This window comes from Callithrix jacchus, chromosome 3, assembly GCF_049354715.1.
Source record: "Callithrix jacchus isolate 240 chromosome 3, calJac240_pri, whole genome shotgun sequence".
Taxonomy (NCBI): domain Eukaryota; kingdom Metazoa; phylum Chordata; class Mammalia; order Primates; family Cebidae; genus Callithrix; species Callithrix jacchus.
Window position 1 is genome coordinate 135,250,585 of NC_133504.1, and position 24,538 is coordinate 135,275,122.

The window sequence follows — 24,538 nt, forward strand, 5'->3', positions numbered from 1 at the left end:
GACTGTCTCAAATTTACTCATTAGTATATAAATTCTGTGGCTACTTTGCAACTGTAGAGAGTATAACATTTTATTCAAGGTATTTGTAACTTGTTACTATGTTTTCCTTTTGGTTACTAAGAGCACATTGAACATAATTAAAATGAACAGTATCAGAAAAGAAACATACTGTGACAATGGTAAACAAATATAACAAAACACAAAATACTTTTTTCCTAAAAATATGAGAGTGAAAGTGGAAGAAATCAATGGAATTAAAAGGAGGTAGAATCCTGACACAAAGATTAAAATTAAAATGATTCATAGGTGAGGGGGCAGAAGGGGGTTAGAATGAGATTATATATAATTTTCAAAGTAGAGTTTTAAAACACAATTTCAAAGTCATCAGCAATTACTTCATCATCTCAAACACTCAAAGCACAGTCACTATTTTTTTTTTAAAAGTATCAAGTAATCCAAGATATTTCATATGACAAAAGAATAAAATGGCAAAGTATCTGAAGCAGTCTTCTGTGTTACTGTTGAACTGAGTTTGTATTTTCTATAGAAAAGTTTCCTCTGCTAATATATATAACTATGTTAATATATTTTAAATGTTTTTGTTTCATATTGCTAGATTGATGCATAACAGAAAATTATATATGATTTTCCTATAGGAATATAGCCAAGCCCACAGACTACAAAAGGAATTAATATATAAAGCAATAATTCCTGAATCATTAACATGTATGTAGACTGGCAAAACTGCTTCAGGAAGAGAAAGAAAAAGATAGAGAATCACAGGTCAGTGGAGTAAGGGAACACCAAGAGATGTTGCTTATATTTTTAATATGTATGAAATTACAGTAGAAAAATAGAAAATAAAAAGGTAAGATGGTTCATTTATAGGCAAGTCAAAGAATACTGCCATATAATCCCACAAAAATTATTGGAGATAGAATTTCAATTATTCAAAGGACCTAATTTTTCATATTATATACAGTCAAATAAAAACCCATAACATACAAGAGAAACAGGCTGTCCTCCTCTGTCTCCCATGTCCCTTGTCAACAGATGAAAAGATAGATATAGACATATATGTAGAGTTTGCATGTATAATTTGAGTGCATATAATACAAATATCAACAATAGTGTATAGTATGCTTTTAAATTATAAATGAAGATGAGGGGTTATAGTTGAAAGGAAATATTTTATAGTTCCAAACTAATATCATTATACCAACTCTATCCCATTTCCAATATTTGTCTTTAAATATAAGATAGTCTTAAGAAAAATGAGTAAGAATTTTTGCACTGTTATTTTGAAAATTTGCACAAACCTCTTTATTTGTCTAATTAATTTTATTTTTATTTTGAAAATTGCAGGGCAGGGTCACATGAGTTAGTGATTGTAACTGCAATTTCATTGAACAATTAATCACAGAACAATTTAGGAGAGTTTCTGATCTTCAGATAAATTTGTATCATTCCTCCTAAATTGAATAAGAAGTAGAATCTATCAGGACAATGATTTTAAGGTAGAGAGCACGGTTTGAGGTAGATATCAAGCAGAAATGACTACTGGATTATGGTTGATATGGCTGGGATCTGTGTCCTTGTCCTAATCTCCTGTCAAGTTGTAATCGCTAACATTGGAGGTGTAGCCTAGTGGGAGGTGACTGAATCATGGAGACAGATTTCTTATGAATATTTTAGCCCCATCCCCCTTCATACTGTAGTGAGCAAGTTCTCCTGAGAGCTGGTCATTTAAAAGTGTGGCATCTCCACACTCATTCTCTCTTGCTCCTGCTCCAATCATGTGACATGCTCACTCCCTCTTCACCTTCTGCCATGATTGTACGTTTCCAGAGGCCTACCCAGAAGCTGAGCAGTTGCCAGCATCATGCTCCTTGTAAAGACTGCAGGACCAGGAGCCACTTAAACTTCTTTTCTTTATAAATTACCCAGCTTTGGTATTTCTGTATAGCAATGTGAGAACAGACTACTACAACAGTCATTCATTCTCTTCCTGTTCAGTAGCTTCACTATGAAGGCAATGCCACTTTAAAGCCAGGTTTTTCGTAAGGCCTTCTGCCTACCAACTCTTCAGGTCTGATATATGTCAAATATTTTCTAGGAACTTGATATGTATTATTTCACTTAATCATCCTAATAAACCTGCTGGGATGGCATTATTATCCATGTTCTACAGATGGCAGACAGACACTGCCCAAGGTCACGCAAGTCTGTAGGGTTCCAAAGCCCATTTTCCTTCCATATGCCACAGCAGTGAATCCGAAAGTACATAGTAATAGCTACATTTAATCTAGGGCTTACCAGGTGCTAGACTCTATTTTATATTATCCAAATCCTCATAAAAATGCTGGGAAGTTCTTATTTCTGATTTTCTAGATAGTAGTAGAAGACATTAAAGATAAGACAAGGTCTAGAACATTGAACTTTAATTTTATTGGCTTCTATTTTATTTTTTTATTTATTGTAATAGAGACAGGGTTGTTATCCATGCGAATGAAGTGGTATGTTCAAAGCTTATGTGGCCTCAAATTCCTGGGCTCAAGCAATCTTCCCACCTCATCCTCCCAAGTAGCAAGGATTGCACACATGCACCACCATGCCTGGCTATTTTTATTTTCTCTAGACATAGATATTATGATGCATGAACTGGTCTAGCACTCCCAGTCTCAAGCAATCCTCATGCCTTGGCTGCCCAAAGGGTTGTGCCACAGGACCTTTGGGGTATCACTTCACCAGCCAGAGAACTTTGTGGCTAATTGCACATTCTGCCAAAGTATCGCTCATGCCCACTGGGCTTGCTCTACACACTGGGCCCAGCAGGCTGTGCTTGGTTCATGCCACCAGCCCAAATCTGACATCTGTGAAGTGCTAGCCAGACGTAGAGCATCAAGGGGTGTGTGAGCAAACAAGTGTGAGGTCTGGTGAATGTACACCACTAGGTTTACCAGTTGCTGTGGTGGGTTGGGTAGCTGTAGGTGCTGGCACTGTGGCTGAACCAGATGTACCTCACATACCTTCTGCTGTGGGCACCTGCATCTGGATGAGTGGAATGCAGTGGTGCCTGGAAAGTTGGAGATGCCAGGAATTGCAAAACCCAAAAGTAGGTGTCATAACCCTGGCCTGGAAAACCCCTAGGTCTGGGCTTTTTGAAGGGCCACATCTCTTCTCTCCTTCTTGTCATCCACAACATGGGAAGCGGTGGGGCATGTTGCAGCCCTGTTTGTGTTATAGCTCTTATAGTCCCACTGTCTGGAGGGTCCCAAGTTCTTGTTCCACAGCCATGTAGAATGAGGTATGCAGACAACTGGAGGGTGAGTGATATGGTTTGGCTGTGTCCTTACCCAAATGTCATCTTGAACTGTAGCTCCCATAATTCTTATGTGTTCTAGGAGGGACACAGTGGTAGATAATTGAATCATGGGAGGCAGTTTTCCCCATAATGTTCTGATAGTAGTGAATAAGTCTCACAAAATCTGATGGTTTTATAAGAGGTTTCCCTTTTAGCTTGGTTCTCTCATTATTTCTCTTCTGCCACCATGTAAGATGTGCCTTTTGGCTTCCACCACGATTGTGAGGCCTCCCCAGCTATGTGCAACTGAGAGTCCATTAAACTACCTTTCCTTTTAAATTACGAAGTCTTGGTCTTGGGTATGTCTTTATTAGCAGTGTGAGAATGGACTAGTACAGTTTGGTACTGGTAGAGTGGGGTGCTGCTGTAGATACTGAAAATGTGAAAACAACTTTGGAACTGGGTAACAGGCAGAGGTTGGAACAATTTGAAGGGCTCAAAAGAAGACAGAAAAATGTGGAAAAGTGTTGAACTTCCTAGAAACTTGTTGAATGACTTTGACAAAAATGCTGATAATGATATGGACAATGAAATCCATGATGAGATGGTCTCAGATGGAGATGAGGAGCTTGTTGGGAACTGCAGTGAAAGTGACTCTTGCTATATTTTAGCAAAGAGACTGGTGGCATTTTGCCCCTGCGCTAGAGATTTGTGGAACTCTGAACTTAAGGGAGATGATTTAGAGTATCTGGCAGAAGAAATTTCTAAGCAGCAAAGCATTCAAGATGTGACTAGGGTGCTGTTAAAAGCATTATGTTTTAAAAAGGAAACGGCATAAAAGTTCAGAAATTTTTTTTGCCTGACAATGCAATAGAAAAGAAAAACCCATTTTCTCAGAAGAAATTCAAACCTGTTGTAGAAATTTGCTTAAGTTATGAGGAGCCAAATGTTAATCACCATGACAATGGGGAAAACATCTTCAGGGTATGTTAGACACCTTCATAGCAGGCCCTCCATTATAGGAGTAGAGGCCTAGAGGAAAAAAAAAAATGGTTTCGTGGGCCTGGCCCAGGTTTCTGCTTCTCTGTACAGCCTAGGGACTTGGTGCCCTACGCACCAGCTGCTCTAGCCATGGCTAAAGGAGGCTCAGGTACAGTTCAGGCTGTGGCTTCAGAGGATGCAAGCTCCGAGCCTTAGCACCTTCAATGTGGTGTAGAGCCAGTGGGTACACAGAGTCAAAAATTGAGGTTTGTGAACCTCTGCCTAGATTTCAGAGGATGTATGAAAATGTCTGGATGTTCAGGCAGAGGTTTGCTGCAGAGGCAGAGACCTCATGGAGCACATCTGCTAGGCAGTGTGGAAGAGAAATGTGGGGTTGAAGTACCCACACAGAGTCCCCATTGGGGTACTGCCTAGTGGAGCTATGAGAATAGGGTCACTGTCTTCCAAACCATGGAATGGTAGATCCACTGACAGCTTGCACTGTGCACCAGGAAAAGCTGCAAACACTCAGTGCCAGCTTAGGAAGGGCTATGCCCTGCAAAGTCACAGAGATGGAGCTGCCCAAAACCATGGGAACCCACCTTTTGCAGCAGTGTGACTGGGATGTGAGACATGGAGTCAAAGGAGATTATTTTGTAATTTAAAGGTTTAATGACTACCCTTTTGAATTTCAGACTTGCACTGGGGGCTGTAGCCCCTTCATTCTGGCCAAGTTCTCCCTTTGTAATGGCTGTATTTATCTAATGCCTATCCCCCAATTTTATCTAGTGAGTAACGAAGGTGCTTTTGATTTCACAGGCTCATAGGCAGAAGAGATTTGTCTTGTCTCAAATGAAACTTTGGACCATGGACTTTTGAGTGAATGCTAAAATGAGTGAAGACTTTTGGGAACTGTTGGAAAGGCATGATTGGTTTTGAAACATGAGGACATGAGATATGGGAGGTACCAGGGCTGGAATGATATGGTTTAGCTGTGTCTCCACCCAAATTTCATCTTGCATTGTACCTCTCATAATTCTCATGTGTTGTGGGAGGGACTGAGTGGGAAATAATCGAATCATAGGGGCGGTTTCCTCCTCTATAATGCTCTTGTGGTAGTGAACAAGTCTCATGAGATCTGATGATTTTATAAGGAGTTTCCCTTTTTGCTTGGCTCATTTATTCTCTCTTGTCTGCCACCAGGTAAGATGTGCCTTTAACTTTCTGCCATGACTATGAGGCCATGAGGCCTCCCCAGCCATGTGGAACTGTGAATCCATAAAATCTCCTTTCCTTTATAAATTACCCAGTCTCAGTTATGTCTTTATTTGCAGAGTAAGAACAAACTAATACAGTGAGAAGGGTGGAGAGTAGCTTCATTGAAGAACAGAATGGCTCTCAAGAGACCCAAAGTGGGTAGATTCTCTCCACAGGCAGGTCATCCTTATGAGTGTTTAGCTCTCAGTGGAGAAGAGACTGGAAGTGGACAGTTCCCTTCTGCAGGCAGGTCATCCCAATGTCTGTTCAAGTACAGCTGAGTCTGGGGTTCTTATCCACACAGAAGTGTGGAAGTGCTGCCAAGTGGTCCATGGGAAGCCATAGGAGGGGTCGAATAAAGCACCATAAATTCTCACCCCAGGCCACAGAGTACACCCAGAACTGGTAGACCAGCCCCCAGGCTTCAGGCCATCCCTGCCTTGACAGTGGGGTTTAAACCATTGACCTGACCCTTTCAGCCCAGGAACCTGCCTTCATCATGCCATCCATGTTGCCCAGGCTGTTCATGACTGGGGGCATCTGTAGGCCTGTGCCAAGCTACCCTCAGCCCCCAAATCTGGGCTTTCCTCCCTGAGCTTGTCACTGCTCAAAGAGTCAGAGGGGGCCAAGGTGGTGGAGGAGGGCTGGCATGTCAGCACCACCCCAAGCACATGCACATTCAGTCAGGTTGCAACGGTACCCACACCTGGCTTCAACTTTGCTCTGAAACTGGAGTGAGTACCAGGAGCAAGGAGAGGCCAGGGAGCAGGATCAGGCACTTCCAAGCTTGGAGTGGCAGCGGAGGCTTCCTGAGCCCCTGAGAGCTCAGGGATGACTGGGTCTGGAGCTACTACTAGGAAGTTAAAGCTGCACCCAGTAGTGCAGGGTTCCTGCCCCTTTAACTTGGTAGGGGCAACTGTTCCCAGACCCTATCAGCTCTGCAGAGCATGCAGCCCCAGCTGCACCTCCCCTGCTGCAGCAGGCATCCCGTCAGTGGCTGCTCCACACAGGTCACCACCACCATCAGTTCGAACTGCAAGTGTGAGCCACTGTGCCTGGCCATTTATTGGCTTCAAAATCAGTCACTTTTTTATCATGTTGATTTTACATTTGTTTTACATTTTATATGACTACCTATGGTAATTTATAAATTGTTCTAATTCATCTTCTTATATTCATGGTCTTTTGAAGTGTGGCTCCTCAATCAAGTGATACAATCTATTTCTGCTCTATTAAATTGAGTTTGCTTTGTGACTTGCTATGGCTAATGGGACAACAAGGAACATGACAGCAACCTGCTGAATGATGAGAAGACATGTGGCCGTCACCCCAGAGACATCAAGGCAATTTTCGAAAGTGTAAGTGAGTCACTTCCTCTGCAAAACCAACCAGCTGTTAACTATAAAACATTCAGCCCCAGCTAAGTCAGTAGACATCAACCAACTCAAAACTAGAATAAACATCGCTTGTTTTAAGTCACTAAGTTGTGAAGTAGATCATTATACTATCTTATCCATGACCTTAAAGTAGTACTCTCTCAAATCATGTTGGGATCATGTATGAGGACCTGAATTCTATTGAAGTCACTAATTTGCATAAGTAGGACTCTATCTTTCAAATTTGGTAGGAACATTCTACCAGGAATTAATGTGTCTAAGGCAATGCATTGATATATAGTTCCTATCTATTTCTCATGATGAGCAATTATGTCATAAGCATCTATCTCAGTCCATTTGTGCTGCTAAAACAAAATACCTGAGATGGCGTAATTTATAAAGAATGAAAATTTATTTTCTTGCAGTTCTGGAGGCTGAGAAGCCCATGATTAGGAACTGGAACATTCAGTGTCTGGTAAGGGCTGCTCTCTGTTTCCAAGATGGTGCCTCCTGCTGCGTCCTCACATTAGCGAAGGCATAAGAGCAAAAGAAAACCTACCTACTTTCCTCTAGCCCTTTTATAAGGCCATTAATCCATTCATTAGGGCATTGCCCTCATGGCCTAATCACCTCCTAAAGGTCTACCTTTTAATACTAATACACTTACGCTGAGGATTAACTTTCAGTATGAATTTTGGCAGGGATACAAACGTTCAAACCATAGCAGCATCCAAGCAGTTAATCAATATAGAAACCACAGAGGCATTTCTGCCCCTTTCCCTGTAGCTATTCATTCAAATGTCATGTCTCTTCAAAATATTTATCAGATCCTCACATTACCAGGGACACTCTCCTAATTTCCCCATCATCTTTTATCTGAACTGCTGAAAAGCCTCCTTCTGCCAATCTCTTCTCCAATCAGCTCATCACCTACACTAACACCAGAAATATGTTTCTCATATATAGAACTGATAGTGTTATGATGTAACATCCAACTGACATGGGGAAAAATAATTTAAAATATTTCCTGTTTTTATCTGGGATAAAACAGACTCTTTGGTATGGGATACAGAATCCACCACAATCTGCCTTGCTACCTAGCTCGAGTCTTTCCCTCTAGAACTGCTCCCCTTTTTCTGTGCATCCAGCACACTTCCTTAAAAATACCTTCACACATCTATGTTTTCTCTTATTTTTCTTCCTCTTCATGGGATTCGTGTATCATTTCTCCTCCCTTTTTCTCTAATAAAGCGCACATGCATCCTTTAGGATCTAGGCTGTCACCTTCACTGTCAGTGTTTTAGAAATCATTGAATGAGTTTCCATGAAGTGCAAAGCACAGACCAGTGACTTGGGGAAAAATAACAAGTGTGCCACTCTGTGACCTCAAGGAGCATACAGATAAGGGAAAGGAACATGTATGCCACAAAATATAATCCAATGTCTTAGGTGTTTAATAACTGAGGCAAGCACAAGTGGCATATGGAAAACTGACATGTGCACATAGGTCCACCCTATCACACAGTCAGGGAAAACTTAATAGAGAAACTAACATAAAGCAGGGCCTTGAAACATTGGTAGAAACATATTAATTAGACAAGAAGAGATAAGAAACTCCTAAGAGAGAAAATCACCTATACAGAAAACATGTTCATAAACATGTTTAGTTTTATTTTATTAAGTAATGAATACTGTTGAAAATACAAGAAAATATATTGCATTACTTAAAACCAAAAAGTCAACCTTGTAATATTTGCTATTTACAAAATTAAAAGGCACGTCCACATATCAGCTTTGAGAACTAAGAAACGTTTTGAAAATCATAGATAAATATTTATTTAATAGCAGAAGGATTAAATTTGTATTTGGATTATGAGACAGTAAATGTTACCTTTAATTTTTGTTTTGTATGATTACTTACAAAAATCTCTAAAACAGGTGGCATCAATTTAAAAGTACATAATCTCAATATATATTTTTAAAACTAAATGATGTTAATATAAAAATTACTTTAAAAGAATAATAAAATATAATTTTAAAAGGAAAAAATTAATCAGTGTGACTTAGATTAATATATCTTCATGTAAAAAAAAAACAGAATAGTAGAAAAATAGAGTCCCACTAAAAAAGTAATGGTTGTCTGGTAATTTCTAAATCTAAATTGGTATTCAACTAGTCCTCCACTAGTTGAATCTCTACAAATACTCATTTATTGAAGCTGTTGTATTTTGATTTACAAACATTTCTTGGAGAAATATTTCACATTTTTGTTTATACATGAGACTTGCCTTAGCTGCAGATTACTCACATACTTCATTTTACCCCTGCTTTTTGAACACACTGTATTACAACATACATGTGTACAACCATCTTTAATATGATTCATTGCTTTCATCAAACAATGAGTAGTTACTTTTTATTTGCATAAAGAAAACTTACCTTTAACAGATGGTCTTTCTAGCTCAGAGTCAAGGTGAATTGGTGGAGAAATGTATGAAACTTGTCCATGATGTGCCTGTCCTGTGGACACAAGAAAAATTTGTTAAGAAAACATGGTGGGTATGTCTTTCCCTTAAAAATGGTTTTTATGATATCACATTATCTCACTCACTCCAAACTAAAATAGTAGCCTAAATTATAGAGTGTAGACATATCTGCCCAAACATAAAAACAATGTGTCATCCAAACATCACTCAATTAAAGCAGTGCTTCTCTAATAATCTGAGTTGTTTCTTCTTTCTTTTTGTTATTGTTTCATTACAAATTTGTTATGGAGTGATAATGTTAAAAACACAATAAAGATGAGTTATAAGGAAAAGTAAAAAAAAAAAAAAATCAAAGAAAAGACATATAAAACAGAAGTCCTTATTTTTTGTTTTTAGATTAAATAAATATTATCTGGTCTATTTATTTACTGTAAGTATTTCTAAACTCTCTCAATATCTGCATCTACTTCAGTGCAGCTCAGTAATATCAAGATCACTTTACAACTATGATTGATGTTTATTTTACCTTTAAGATTCACCCCCACTACTTGAGTCCAAAAGTATTCCTATCTATATTTAATGAAAAAACAACTAACCACAATTTAAACAACAAGTAGCTGGATTAATTCTGTTCCTTGCAAAGCTTTCTATTGGCTAACGTATATATTTGTAATATACTTTCTGTCTTATGAGATGAAAGAGGTAAAGTTAATTTTAAGGCCAAGACGCTGATTTGAAAAAGTGTTAGCTTAAATATAAAAGAATCATCTAATGCTCAAAGTAGCCATAGTTTGTATACTGATAATAATATGCAAATAGGATTTTGAGGCAAGGAAGCATAATTATAGAGTCAGTTCAATTTCTAAAGGTACTTTATATACAGAAGGTTTGAGTGGGAGTGGAGGACTCACTACTTTCTTTCTACAATGGGAATATGCAGTTGTATATTTTATACATTTACTATAGCAATTTACAGGGTTGTTAATCTCTTTTCCTAAACAAGGAAAGTTAATGATTCATAGATTATGATAACAGTTGGAGTAACCTTCCCATTTCAAGTAATATTCAACTTGTAATAAACTCTGCTGATTCCTCTTAGGAGGCACATTTCAAATAATTAATATGGCTCCCTGTTGATAGAAGCTGCCGTTGCTCCCAGCATTTTTCCAGCTAACAGCAGAGACAGTGGAGAGACTGTAATATACAGAGTCCCTCATAATGGTAACTAAGAATATTGCACATTTACTGGCCATGTTTCAGTGGAATACTAAAAACATTATTATAAAAGAAATAAGACACCAATTGTGTACTACTAGCAGTTCATGTTCAATACAGTTTATTAAGAACTTCAGATAATCTTAATTATAAAACCACCTGTTTACCTATACAATATAGTAGATACAAGTACATTTCTATTTTTAAGATCCTGTGTCATTACATTATTACATATAGATTGCTTAGAAACTTCATAGATCTTGTAAATACAAAAAAAATCATTTATACTGGCTCAAAAATCTTAGCATATAGAATAATACTGATTTTCTTTTTAATACTGGAACATAGCTTTCATCGCCTATGACAATAACCACAAAACACTCATACATACATAATTTCCTTTACTCTAACCACCATCGCTATGTGCTTTGTTAATACATGCACATTTTAAAACCAAAGAATAGTGGCAATAGCGAAATGGGAGAGTAGCTTGTTAATTAGTTTTGATTATATTTACTCTAGGTAAAATGATACATTTGTATGGAGATTATATATATATATATATATATATATATATACCCACCAAAAGACACACATACATCCATACCTATATCTTAATAAAGCATAATTCACATACCATAAAAATCACCAATTTAAAGTAACAATTCAATAGTTTTGAATCTATTCACACAGTTATGCAACCACCACCACAACCAATTTTAGAATATTTTAATAAAAACAAAAAAACCTTAAGTTTATTAGCACTTGCTCCTCATTTCCTCCCAAGCCATCTCAGCTCTAGGCAGCCATTAATCTACCTTTTGTCTCTGTAGATCTGGCTATTCTGGATTTTTCATATGAATGAAATTATAAAATCTGTGTTTGTATATTTTGTGATCAGCTTCTTTCACTCAACGTAACTTAAAAACACTCATCCATTGTTGTAGCACAAAGCAGCACTTTACTCCTTTTCCTAAATAATATTCCATTCCATAGTCATACTACATTTAATTTATCCATACATCAATCACGAACATTTAGAGCCACTTCCACTTCTTGACTATTGCCAACAATGCTGTTTTGAGCCTTCATGTTCAAATTTTTATGTGCATTTTTCTTGGATATATATTCATGAGTGGAATTACTATGTCATAATGGTAATGCTATGAGTAAACTTTTGAGAGACTGTCAGACTGATTTCCAAAGAGGCTGTACCCTCTTACTTTTCGATAACAGAATATAAAGGTCCCAATGACATACAGATATTTTGAGACTTTATTTTTTTAATGTGATAGTAGAGTTAAGTCAGCATTGACCAGATTTTGATATGATTAATATGATGATGACTATAAAATCTGGGAAAGAAACCATCTCCCTAAGTGAGTGTAGAAAGATAAGTCAGAGCATTTGAGCCAGAAATTATGTCCCCATTGTGAGGGTTGAAGGAGAAAAATCATCTAATAAACAGAAAAGAAATGTAAAAAAACTTGTGTTCTGAAATGAAAATGTGGACTGTCCACTATCAAGTATGCCAAAGAAGTAAAAATTTTATGGGTCTGCTCAAAAAACCCCAGTGCTGTAGCAAAAATCCAAAGGCCATTTTGGATTCTGGAAAAGCCTTTATTTTTATAACTTCAATCTCCTTTCAACTTTCATTTAATTTCTATTTTATTAAGAAACCCTGTGCAATTTCTACTAAAGTTCAAATAGAAAAAGGACTTGACCAGCATTTGGTACAGGAAAAGGCTCTTCTCTCTTTCTGCTGTCAATACTTTCCCTTTACATTTCAGCATAGAATTCAATTTATAGAACCATGGAACTAGGACAGAGAAAGACATTTAATAGCTTATATTCCAGAAGCCACATTTTTGAATGAGAAATCTGACATCTTGAGAAGTTGGAGACTTTTTCAAAAGTCAAATCAAGGTGGTGGTTGTCAAGAGTGGTGTCAGAGGCTGGTTAGAAAGTGGATGCTTTACAGCTAGCCTGCAGAAAACTGCCAGCAATCCTCATCCTTACCTCTCCAGCCTCCCTTAGAAAGGCATTATTTTCAAGATGTCTGGGGCATAATCCTTCATGTATGTTGAGACGTTAAAAATACTAAGAGCTATCTATTTATGAAAATACAATCTTCCCCATAAGTCTAGGTTTACAATCTACAGGCCGTTTAGTTTAATGGGTAAGATCATGACCTCAGAAGCAGGACAGACTGCGTTGCTACCCCGATTTTGCCACTTGTTAGTCATATAACCCAACTAGCTAAGTGACCATCAAGTTGCTTCACTTCTATGTGACTTAATTTTCTCATTTGTTTAATAAGGATTATAACAGCACTAACCTCATGGGGTGTTCTGAAGAATAGATTAATTTTTACTTAGGTAGTCATTAAAACAATGCTTAGTACACAGAATAGCAATTTTTAGCTATTATTATCACTAGAAGTTCATTCTTTCATTCATTAATTCATTAGGCACAGGTGCCTTTCTAGGTGTTTGGCATACATCAAACACTATAATAAATGAGAATCAATTCTCTTATGCAGAGTGAAATAAAAACAAGCAGTGAACATTAAATACATGAATTATATTATACGTGCAAGATGCTTAGGGCAATGGGAGCAACTTAGGTTAAAGGGTATCTGGAGTGGGATGAGCAACTAGCAATTTTAAATAGGGTGCTCAAGAAAAGCCTAATTTGATTTTCATGAACAGCACTTACAGAGTTTAAGAGATGGCAATAGGTAATATCTGACTTTTATGAGAAACTCTAAAAGGATAAATGCATAGACAAAGGCTCAAACATAATTTTAAAAAGTAAGACTTAAAGAACTAAATATGCTGCTATCAGATGCTTTTTCCCTAACCCATTTATTACAAATTCTACACATATTCATAGAAATATTAATAATGGCATCACTGACCAATGGATAAAAGAAGATATCAATGAACTATGAAGATATACAATTGAGAAAATAAACGCAACTTTCTTCTTAAAGTAACACCATAAAACCTCCATTGATTTCTACAGTTATGCCATTTTTCAACTCAACTTTTTCCTGTTTTCTATATAGTGCTGTAAACGAGTTGAATAGTTTATGGTCCTCCAGGCAGATTTCATGCCTTCTTTTTTTGTTGTTTGCCTTAAATTTTTCAACTGCTGATCATGATTATTTTACTTTAGTAATATGACATTACTGCTCTATAAAGACAATAAATTGAATGCCACATCTTTTCTTCTGAGGTTTTTAAATAATATTACCATTTTGCTTTTATAATGTTTTAGATGTTAGTAAGTTATATATATCTGCTCTACTACAATAATAACTACATGTGGGGAAGAGGGAACCCACACCATACTACATTTAAAAACAACATGTGGAATTATTCTAAGTTTTTAAAACACTCTGAAAGTAGCTCAAATCCTCCAAAAAAAAAAGCCTGATTTCTTGTTGGAAATAATCTCTACTGCTGAAAAGAAGAAAACAGAGATCAATGTGCTGTTTATGCTGATGGAAAATTGGGCATGCCTAGCATTATGACAGCTTGATTTTTTTTGTCTTCAAATCCCACTCTGACTATAACCATATGGCATTTATAAAGTCGGCTCTCAGGTGATGATGTTTACTAATCAAAAGTCACCATCAAAGAAAAGCTGTTTAAAGTCAATTTGATACCTATCCTCTTATTCTGGTTTCTTTTTTTTTTTTTTTTTCCTCTTCATCCTAATAATCCTACACATTTGCAGTGAATTTGCAGTAAAGTATGAGCTAGCAGAGAAACAACTCATACTTGACTTATCCCAGACATAAAGTCATTGATGGAGGTGCAAAGGTCACTGATGGGCTTCTCCCTAGTGGATATTACTTGCTGCACAGAAAACATGGAGTAATTTGAAGCAAAGGTAACTTTGTGTTTGTCTGCATATTTCATTCGGCATCTGCTCCCGTTCTGTGGTTGTTATTAAGGATACCATATGAGTAAGACAACACTATTCCTCTACTGAGAGATTTCAGTCTCAGTGCAGGACTAAGCAATAACAGGAAAGTCTGATATGTACCTTGTTAAGGGAGAGAGAGAAGAGTGCAGTAGTGACACCTAATTGAGGTAAGTGAAGTGAGGGACAAGCGGTACCTGGAGAAAGCTGAGATCTCAGGGAAGAGTAAGTCCCAATCCAGTGAAAGACTCTGGCAGTGTATAGGGGGCAGAAGGAACATTTTGAGTGGATACCTACAGATCATAGGAGTGAGAGAAATAAGGGACAGAGAACCACATGTCAAAAAGGTGATTTAAAATAATTCAAACTTGGGGAGGCTGAGGAGGGTAGATCATGAGGTCAGGAGATGGAGACCATCCTAGCCAACATAGTGAAACTCCATCTCTACTAGAAATACAAAAATTAGCTGAGCGTGGTGGCACAGTAGAGAATCACTAGAATCAGGGAGCAAGAGGCTGCAGTGATTCAAGATCACTCCATTGCACTCCAGCCTGGTAATACAGCGGGACTCCATCTCAAAAAGGAAAAAAGAAAAAGAATTAAAACTTCAGAGATGTACTAATGAAAGAAGAAAATAAAAGTACATGCTTATTACCCAGCTTTAACAATCAATTCAGGGCTATATTGTTTCATCTCCTTCTTCCCATGCTGCTTTCCCCCGCCCAGAATATTCTGAAGCATATCCAGGTCATATAATTTTGTTTGTAAATTATTCGAGACTCATTAGTAAAATATATGGGGCTTCTTAATACCATTATGATACCTAAAAATTAAGAAAATACATTTTAAAAATGAATTTAGTATGAAATTCAATATAGTAATTGTTATGAAGAAATCAACTAATCTGAAAGAGATGAAAATCTTTTACCTTGCAGAATATCACTTTGGTCCTAGTATTGAAACTGCATTGCCATGAGAAATGCTTTATATTTATAATAAATTTCAAGTACTCAAAGATACACAGGGGAATTTATTTTATAAAACCATAAAAATGCTTTTCTTTCTTTCATTTGCTAGAAAAATAGACTTGGTTAAATGACAAATGTTAATTTTGAAAGCAGCATTAACATAATATATTTAATTAAGTCTCAAAAATCTATTGTAGCAACCATTACTACAAAAAAAAAGAAAGAAAATTTTAAAAAATCAGAGCAATTAATTTTTGCAAAAATTGAGCAAAATAATGTGGCAAGACAAATAATAGCAAAAGAGAAAAAATGTGAATGAGCTTTCATTAATTCCCTCATTACTAATTTATTAATTTGGACAATATGTAATGTGTGCCTACTATGTGATGGATACCAAGTACTGAAAATAAGCTTATATATTCAAGTATAAGTTCTTAACTCTTGGAACTTATAATTGAATATATAAAATTATAGATTCCAATTGAGAAATCAATTTGCTAAAGGAAAGGGAGTGCAGAATATGTGTGTGTCTCATAGTAGGTGTTTTAAAATGTTTATTTTTATTATTTCTTGTTTACAAGAAAGACAAAAATAATCTTGATACCAAAATCTCTTTGGTGTGACTCAGGAAAGACTGGTAGAGGAACAAACAAAAAGCAGACACTGTGACTAAGCAAGACAAAATTATTTGTCACATTTATACTCCCAATTCTCTTGTGCTATTTGAAGATATGATTAATCATATTAAATAGTACTTTTGAAAAAAAAAAGAGAGAATTGGGGTCCACAGTGGCTCTGGCCAGATGTCCTGGTGCTTGCGGAGGCGAGGCCATGAGTTCAAGGCCAACCTGAGCAACCATAAAAAAAAAAAAAAAAAAAAAAAAGCTCTCATTGGTTGGCAAAAAAAAAAAAAAAAAAAAAAAAAAAGAAAAAGATGAGGCATTTTCTGTGATATTTTATTTATGCCAAAATTTACATAAAGGGCATAGTTTATGAATTTCTTGAATCTGTATTTTTACTTTTACATCAATTCATCTATCAAAGCTTGACATCAAAAGAAGATACCAATTATTTAACCCTTCTCAACATGCAGCCTAAATATCACAATTCCAAGAAAACAAAAATGATGCGGTTGGCTCTATACTCAGATTCTGTTATGAAAATTTATTTAATATTTATGATTTTATATGCTCTAGGAATTATATATTAAATAGAAAAATATTAATAGCAAGTGTGTACAATATAATTTATATATTTATATATATTACATATATTTCGTGGGTAGCCAACGGCTACCCACAAATTACTATAGAATTTCTAAAACATTTTAACATTTGTTATAATTTTAAAGATAATGAAATCAAAACGTCGTTTCACTTTTCTAACCTGCCTTTATTGGAAGTGTAACCTAAATGAAAACATTCAGTGATGACTAAATGGGATAAACCAGATAGAAAACTCCTTGAGTGATGGAAGCATGAACTGCAGCTCAGATGTGTTCTCTCTCATTCTAGGACCCGCTAGAATGTCTGAGACACAGTAAGAGCTCAGTGCATTTCTGGTGAAAACACACATGAATGATATAAAAGAAAGTAAGGCAAATGATAAAATTACTACATTTCAAATAATAAACAAGAGAAACATTGAAATTCTAGGGAAATCACACTGCAACTAATTCTGTTTGAGAAGTGTTGCAAATTTGATAGCAATGTTAACTCTCAATCTACCTATTTTCTTGCAGAAAATATTCAGAGTTGTTAAAAATGTCTCTACCAAATGAAGGATATAGCAATTCACCAAATAGTGATTTTAACCCAATGCCTTTATGTAGTACATACTTAAACATACTCTCTTATGTATTTTTCTCTGTTTTATTTTTCCAAAATAATATAATTATCAGATAGAGGGCAATTGTATCATTATAGTAAAGTATAATATGAAAAACTTGGATTAATTGGCACCATATTTCTATAATCCATCTATTTAACAGAACTGAATATAGTTGCTGCTATAAAGAAAATATTCAAAATATGTGTTTAAGATAAAGGGTTATCGTGCTGGAAAAATGATATTGGAATTATTTCAAAAGAGAACTAGCAGGAGAGAACTTGCCTCTAGAACCACAGAAGCTAACAACAAGAGTAAAACTATAAACCAGGGAAGTCAGAACAAAGAGGTTTGTTCCCTAGAGGACACAGGCAGGAAGCTAGCCTGCTGTGCTTATGTTTTAAAAGTTCTGCTTTAAACTCTATCTTAGCACGCTAAGAAAAACATAATGTGGTAAATTTTCTTTTCCTCCCTGCTGATAGATTAGAAAACATGCAGTAGCACTAACTCAAAAAACAGAATAAGAAAGCGTGTTAAAAGCACAGGAAACAAAGTTCGTAGGTGGATTGCAACAAAATGCTAATCCCTCTCCCCAAACCCCTCCCCACAAGGAAATTTCTAAGATACAAAACCTAAAATGCAATTAAAAAAAAAAAAATGCAGCAGCCTGAATTTGACTGAATAAATGTTATCAACGATGAAGTGAGACAATATAGATCTCAAAGTAAAAGTTATTCATCATGTATTACTCTCAAATAATGGCCAATAGGCATTCTTCCTATCAGCTCTTCAATCAGTAGGCCTTAAAGAAGGCAGATCTATAAGGGAATTAGCATGAGGTCTTTCAATACCAGAGTCATGGAAAACTAAGTGTAGCTCAACTTAGTTCAGAGAATAGTGAAAAAAATTTAATATATCCATTATGGGTCCAGTGTTCAAAGAAGTTCTTTTCACATATAATGATATGGTTAAGCAAAATAATGAAGAATCAGAGGAGGAGGTTTTTAGCAGAATATATATAAAGGTTTGTGTGTTCAATTAACTGTTCTTATAAAGAAAAGAGACAAAGAGACTCTTATTTTCCTTATAATTAGTCCAGAATCTCCCCTTCTTTTTCATCAATCCAAGTAATCTCTGAGAGGATCTGTCAGGAAGCAGGCCCAGCAGGACTTGACAGCGTGTTAGTTAGTTGACTGAGATCAATACATGCCCCCAAAGACCTGAATGCAGAAAGTTCCTTGCAAAGGTATTGCATGAATAGGTTTACAAAAATGAGATCAGAATGACCCAAGTATAAAGAGACAAGATTGGCACATAAAGATATTAAAAAAATATGGCTATTCTCCCAGGATGATGACAGTGAATTTTACCACCCAATTCTTTCAAGAGAATTTAAAATATATCATTGTATAGAATAAAACTGCCTTTAGTGAAATTCTGACAACTCCCCTCTGTGTGCTAAAATGCTGTCACCTGAGAAGTTTGAATTCTTTGTGCAAATTCTTCATTTTTGACAGATTTATCCTACTTTTATGTTTGCAGTATTAATCAAAGGAATTTGGAAAAGTTAAAATTTAGCTTTACACTCAAAGAATAGGAAGCATTATTAGCATAATTTGGAGGTACTAGGCATTTATATTATAGTTGTCTATAAAAAGTAAAAATTGTCATAGAAGTGAAATATTTATAAAGTAACAGTATAGAGTTTGACTGATTTTAAGATACCATATATTAGACTCTAGTAGAAATATCATTTCATAGTTATGCCATATTATTTAATAGTTTCATGTTTTCTTAATATTTCTAAAATGGTCATCCCATTTCATTATTTCAATTTAATATAAGATTAAATGAGCCACTTGGTTCCTATTATATGTTCACTTTGGTTTCCTTTACTATACGAAAAAAATCACGATATTTCAAGGCAATGACTACTAAAGCAAAGAAAGAGTGAATGAGTGAGATGTCACAGTGAAAGACAAAGAGTTCTATGTCATAGATGAATAGAGCCTTCTCTCATATCACAGATTCCAAGATTAAATATTTAGAAAATTTATGTATTAAATCAGACATATTTACCTAATAATATGTTCCAACTAATGCTTGTTAAAATTCTAGAGAACACTTGAAATGGGGAAAGGTGGAAGAGGTGACTTTAATAGAATATAAAAATTCCTAGTTTAGAATTTCAATATTAACATCAAACAATACCTTTGACTCTTCCATAAACCAAGGTTCAAATAATTTTTTTCACATAACTCCTGTATGAAAAATCAATCATAATCAATTTCAGACAATTTACTTTATGCTTAAAAAAAGAAAATCTTTGTCCATTTAAATGTTCACTAGGCTGTGTACTATCATTGGGGAGTTTTCATAGTTTTTGTTTAATTTGAATGTTTTAAAGATTCTCACTGACACCACTAGTGAAAGGAAATACAATCCTGCATATTACAGCCTTATTTTTTTCCTTCAAGAAAACAGCATCTGATAGATATATTAGGTTGCCTCATGTGGGATTAGAAGTAGTAATTCTTATTCATAAAGGATTTTTCTTTTAAAAATCATGCTTTGGGGAAACAAGCAAAACAGCAATAAAAAAGACAGCAAGGACATCTTTATAAAAAATAAAACATCTCTACTAGAGGAGATTTAGAAGATTTTTTTTTACTGTGTCATAAAATTATACGTCTAATGCATCCCTTGTTTCCAGATACCATATACCATTCAATATTAATCCTGCTCAGTTTAAGTAGTGTGGAAAGGGCTTACCCTCTCCAGTACCTCTAAAATCGGAGAGGTGAATTGATTACCCAGGTTTGGCCATTCAGAGGGTTTTATCAAGTATGTCAGAAAGCCCAAAACAGATTTTTCCCTAATGACCGGTGAGCAGTGCTCACAGAGAGAAGGAACACTCTTTCTACAAGAACATAAGGTCTATAAAAAAATACAGATTTGAAGATACCTGTGGTCATCTTGTTGACATCTGGAAAAAAAAATCTGATAGAGGAGCCAATCACAGAGGCACACAGCATTATAGTGATGGTGTGAAACAAAAGCTTTATAGCAGAATATCAACTTTTTAGGTCTGAAGAAATCCTCACTCTTTGAAGGCCCAGTTACCTGAGAGATTAAATTCCTTATTTTAGTTTTGGCGAATTTGAGTTGGGTTTTCTCACCTTGAAACAAAAGCAACCTGACTGACATTGTGTGTGCAAACGTGCATATGTGTCTTGAAAGCGGAAATATTTTCCTCCTTTAATAAGTTCATCAGCTCTTTTTCCTTGGTCATTCAAAAGATTACTTACATGGTTTCAATTCAACTAATTCAGCCACATATAATTCAATGGACACATTTTAATATATTGCTTTGAGAATGAGAATATTCAGAGGGCTTGTATATGATCATTTCAAAGTTATTCATTATCCATGCTCTTCAAGTGCTCATTAGGTAGCAATAAAGGGGAGAAAACGTGGAAATTTCAGACAGAATTGTCTGCAAATAAAAAATAAACATGGTATATCATATGCTAGTGGGAAACACTTATGTGTATTTTATATATATTCAGAGAATATGAAATTACTATGGGATTAAAAAGCATATTCATGACTGAAAAAATATTTGAAAATCCAAAATGTTTGAGGTACTGTGTGTCTTGATAACATATTTTAGGGACATTAGGCATAAGTGAAAACACTTAACAAATCCTACTGTAAAAAAAACTTATATTATGGAATGCTGGACTTTTCATATATTCGTTTGGTATAAAAAGAGCAATTGATGTGTTATACTATGAGGCATCACAGTAGCCCTCATTTTTTTCTTTATGTATGTCATTGCTAAGTGATTTAAAATGCCACAGTCCAAAGTTCTACTTGTTATAAGAAACTATGATTTCAAATAAGCAATGCTGATTATTTCAATTTATTCTACTACAAAACACTTTACCTTCTTGACATGAATGTGAGAGTCTATTTTATAAAAACAGGTTGAATCAATAGAGTTTAAATCCACTCTTAATTTAATCAAAAGTCTCTTTCACATCTTGCCATATACGAATCATTGTTTCTTAACATTTCACATCAGGTGCTGAGCTGTCTTCAAATAGCCTTCATGTTCTAAGAATTGTTCATAGAAATGTTATTAATATCTAAACAAAAATATCACATAAACCTACCAAAAGCCATTATCCATAGCTTCCACTTTTGTGATGGCTTTAGCAAGATGGCTTTACTAAGTACTAATCACTAACCTTATTTCTAAGAAAAGCATATTCTCAAGCAGCATATTCTCTGTACAGAAAAGCCATGATGTTTTCACCCACAGGTGTAAACCAGAAAAGCAACGTTGAATACTAATGTGCTGAATCATTTGCCACTGAACATTTGAGGAGATGCTATGCTTAGGCAGATATGCCTAAGCAGCTAGTAGACCTTCTCAATGATCTTTTCAACTTGATCAAATTGCAGTTAACTGTGTAGACAGCAGACTTGTTTATACAAACCAGGTATAAAGATCAATACTGAAACTGGCTGAAGAAGTTATAAAAAAGCCATTTGTACTATCTGCTATAAAGTGTATTTTAGAGAAAAAAATTAAATTGTAATTCTAGAACATTGTCATCACATCAACTTGACAATATTGTATACAAAGAGGGATTATTTTCATGAAAATCCTTTTAGAAGTATGCCTGATGCCTAATTAATTCTGATACTGAGAAGGCACTAGAGTAATTTAGTCTAAAACTACCTGTTCAGTATTAAAAGAAACTTAATTATTAGAAAATGACCAAAAAATTCTGAACAAGTATCTTCAGTTATTTTCTAGAATAATTCTAGGAGAGCTTCCCTATTTAAACAACTTGCCAAACATTAACTGTTTTAAGACAACGTTCGCGTTAACATCATTGAAAGTATTCTTATCTAAATGTAACTCTGCTTTTCATCAAGAGACAGTTGACCTATAAGAAGACCGTGTAGACTAGAATGAATCCTTTACATTAGACTTATGAAAATAATTAGCTAATGGGTTGTGCCAAGTTTTCTCAGTGTTCAAAGTGTCACTCTATGCTCCAAAACAGCAGTCATTCCTCCTAAATTTCATGATGATAGCTCAGATTCTGTCTCAACTGTGGTTACTAGGAGCAACTTTAAAATATTATATATGTATCCATCCATAGCTATAGTTGTATATCGATATCTATATATCTCATATATACAATATACACATACATTATTTTCCTGTTTCTGTTTCATTTCTTTGCTCATTGTTATAGATGGTTAAGAAGGTTTCTTTTTGCTAGCCCTTACAAGGCTGAGTCAAAATAAGTTTCACTAACTCTAATCGAAGTCACAGGTTCCAGTACATAAGAGGTTCAATGGTAAGGCAGTATAGTGCCATAGCATTGAACACAGGTTCTAGGAATGCAAGGCCTGTTGACTAATTCCAGTTACATAACTTATGAACTCTGTGGCCTGGATATATGAATCTCTTAGTTTCAATTTCTTCATCTATAAAAAGCAAATAATCCTTTTTCATAGGATAATGGTGAGGATTTTAAAAAAATCATATATATGAAGCAGATTGCTTTCACATAAGCCCCAAATGTTGAACTACTGTCATCATCGTTGTCTGTATCATCACTAGTTCACAGTTGCTGCCTCTGAGAAAAACAAGACAATACCAGTATGGTTAATCAAATCCCTCCTGAGACACAGGTCACTTAAGCTTGGTGAATAAGAAGCTGGTATTTAAAGATCATATTGTTGCCTGAGGGTCAAAGCACTATCTTTAACTAAGGCACACTGGGCAAGTTGGTTAGCCTCTTGGGGATTCTGTGTCCCTATCTGTAACATAGGGCTATTGATAGACATTTCATAGAGTAGGGGTCAGCAAACTGGTCTGCAGACAAAAGCTCACCATGGCCTTAGTATGCTATACGCGATCTGTCATATAAGAATGTGTCCTCTATTTTTAAAAGTTTAGAAGAAAAAAATATAAATGTAGTTATAGAAAGAAAAAGAGGAGGAAAAGCAGTAACAGTGGCAGAAGTACTTCCAGCACTAGTAGCAATAGGGATGATATATAGCCTGCAAAACCTAAAATATTGACTGTATGGTCTTTCACAGAATAAGTTTGTTAGTTCCTGTCACACAACTATTGTGAATAGTAAAGAAACTCACATGTAAAATATACTAAGTAGGTAACCTAGCATAATTGTTATTAGTCTTGCTACTAAACTTCTCATCATTCCTCTAAAGAGCATAGTAAAGGATGCACCATAAAAAATTATTCTTGGACCACCTTTTAACGGCTGATATGAATCTATCTATCTATCTACCTACCACTATTGTATACTGTATAAATATACAATATATTGTGTGTATATATATAGCATATATACAATATATATTACATATTGTAATATATATGTGTATATATATTATATATGCATAATATATATGTGTATTTATATATGTGTGTGTGTGTATGTGTATATATATATATATATATATATATATATATGTATATAAAATATCCTAAACTCATTAGAAAGAGCCTTCTGAAAAGAGTTCTAGCCAGGCACTATGACTCACTCCTATAATACCAGTATTTTGGGAGGCTCAGGCTGGTGGATCACTTGAGTCAGGATTTCAAGACCAGCCTAGTCAACATGGAGAAACCCCATTTCTACTAAAAACACAAAAAACTAGCCAGGCATGGTGGTGGGTGCCTGTAATCCTAGCTACTAAGGAAGCTGAGGCAGGAGAATTCCTCAAACCTAGGAGGCAGAGGTTGTAGTGAGCCGAGATCACACCACTGCACTCCAGCCTGGGTGATAGAGCGAGACTCAGTATCAAATACATAAATAAATAAATAAATAAGAGTTCTACTTTCGTTGGTTCAAGAAATATGTTAAATATGGCAGAGAAAGATGTACAATATTATCTTTGCCAAGAATTATTTGGCAAAATCTGTTTTGATGATTTTGATTCATGCATCTGCATTTAATGGGGGTCAGTCTTACAAGAAAGATTTCCACTTCAGAAACATATATGTATGTAAATGTAGACACACACACAGATACACACACACATATACAGAGAGGACAGAATCATATCTATTGCTTTGTGTCTTCCTATCATGTGCTCAATTTTATCATAAGCAACAGTCACATACTATGGGACTCA

At 35.4% G+C, this 24,538-nt stretch overlaps 1 protein-coding gene across 50 annotated transcripts in view; it reads right to left on the minus strand.

Annotated features, from left to right (window-relative positions):
* ADGRL3 (adhesion G protein-coupled receptor L3) overlaps nucleotides 1-24,538 on the minus strand; it is an 850,050-nt gene that overhangs the window by 252,402 nt on the left and 573,110 nt on the right. For all 50 annotated transcript variants that reach the window (XM_078367177.1, XM_078367171.1, XM_078367163.1 and 47 more), the window contains one exon: nucleotides 9,358-9,438. In XM_078367177.1, coding sequence (XP_078223303.1) covers nucleotides 9,358-9,438 — 81 coding nt within the window. The remainder of the gene's footprint in view (nucleotides 1-9,357; nucleotides 9,439-24,538) is intronic.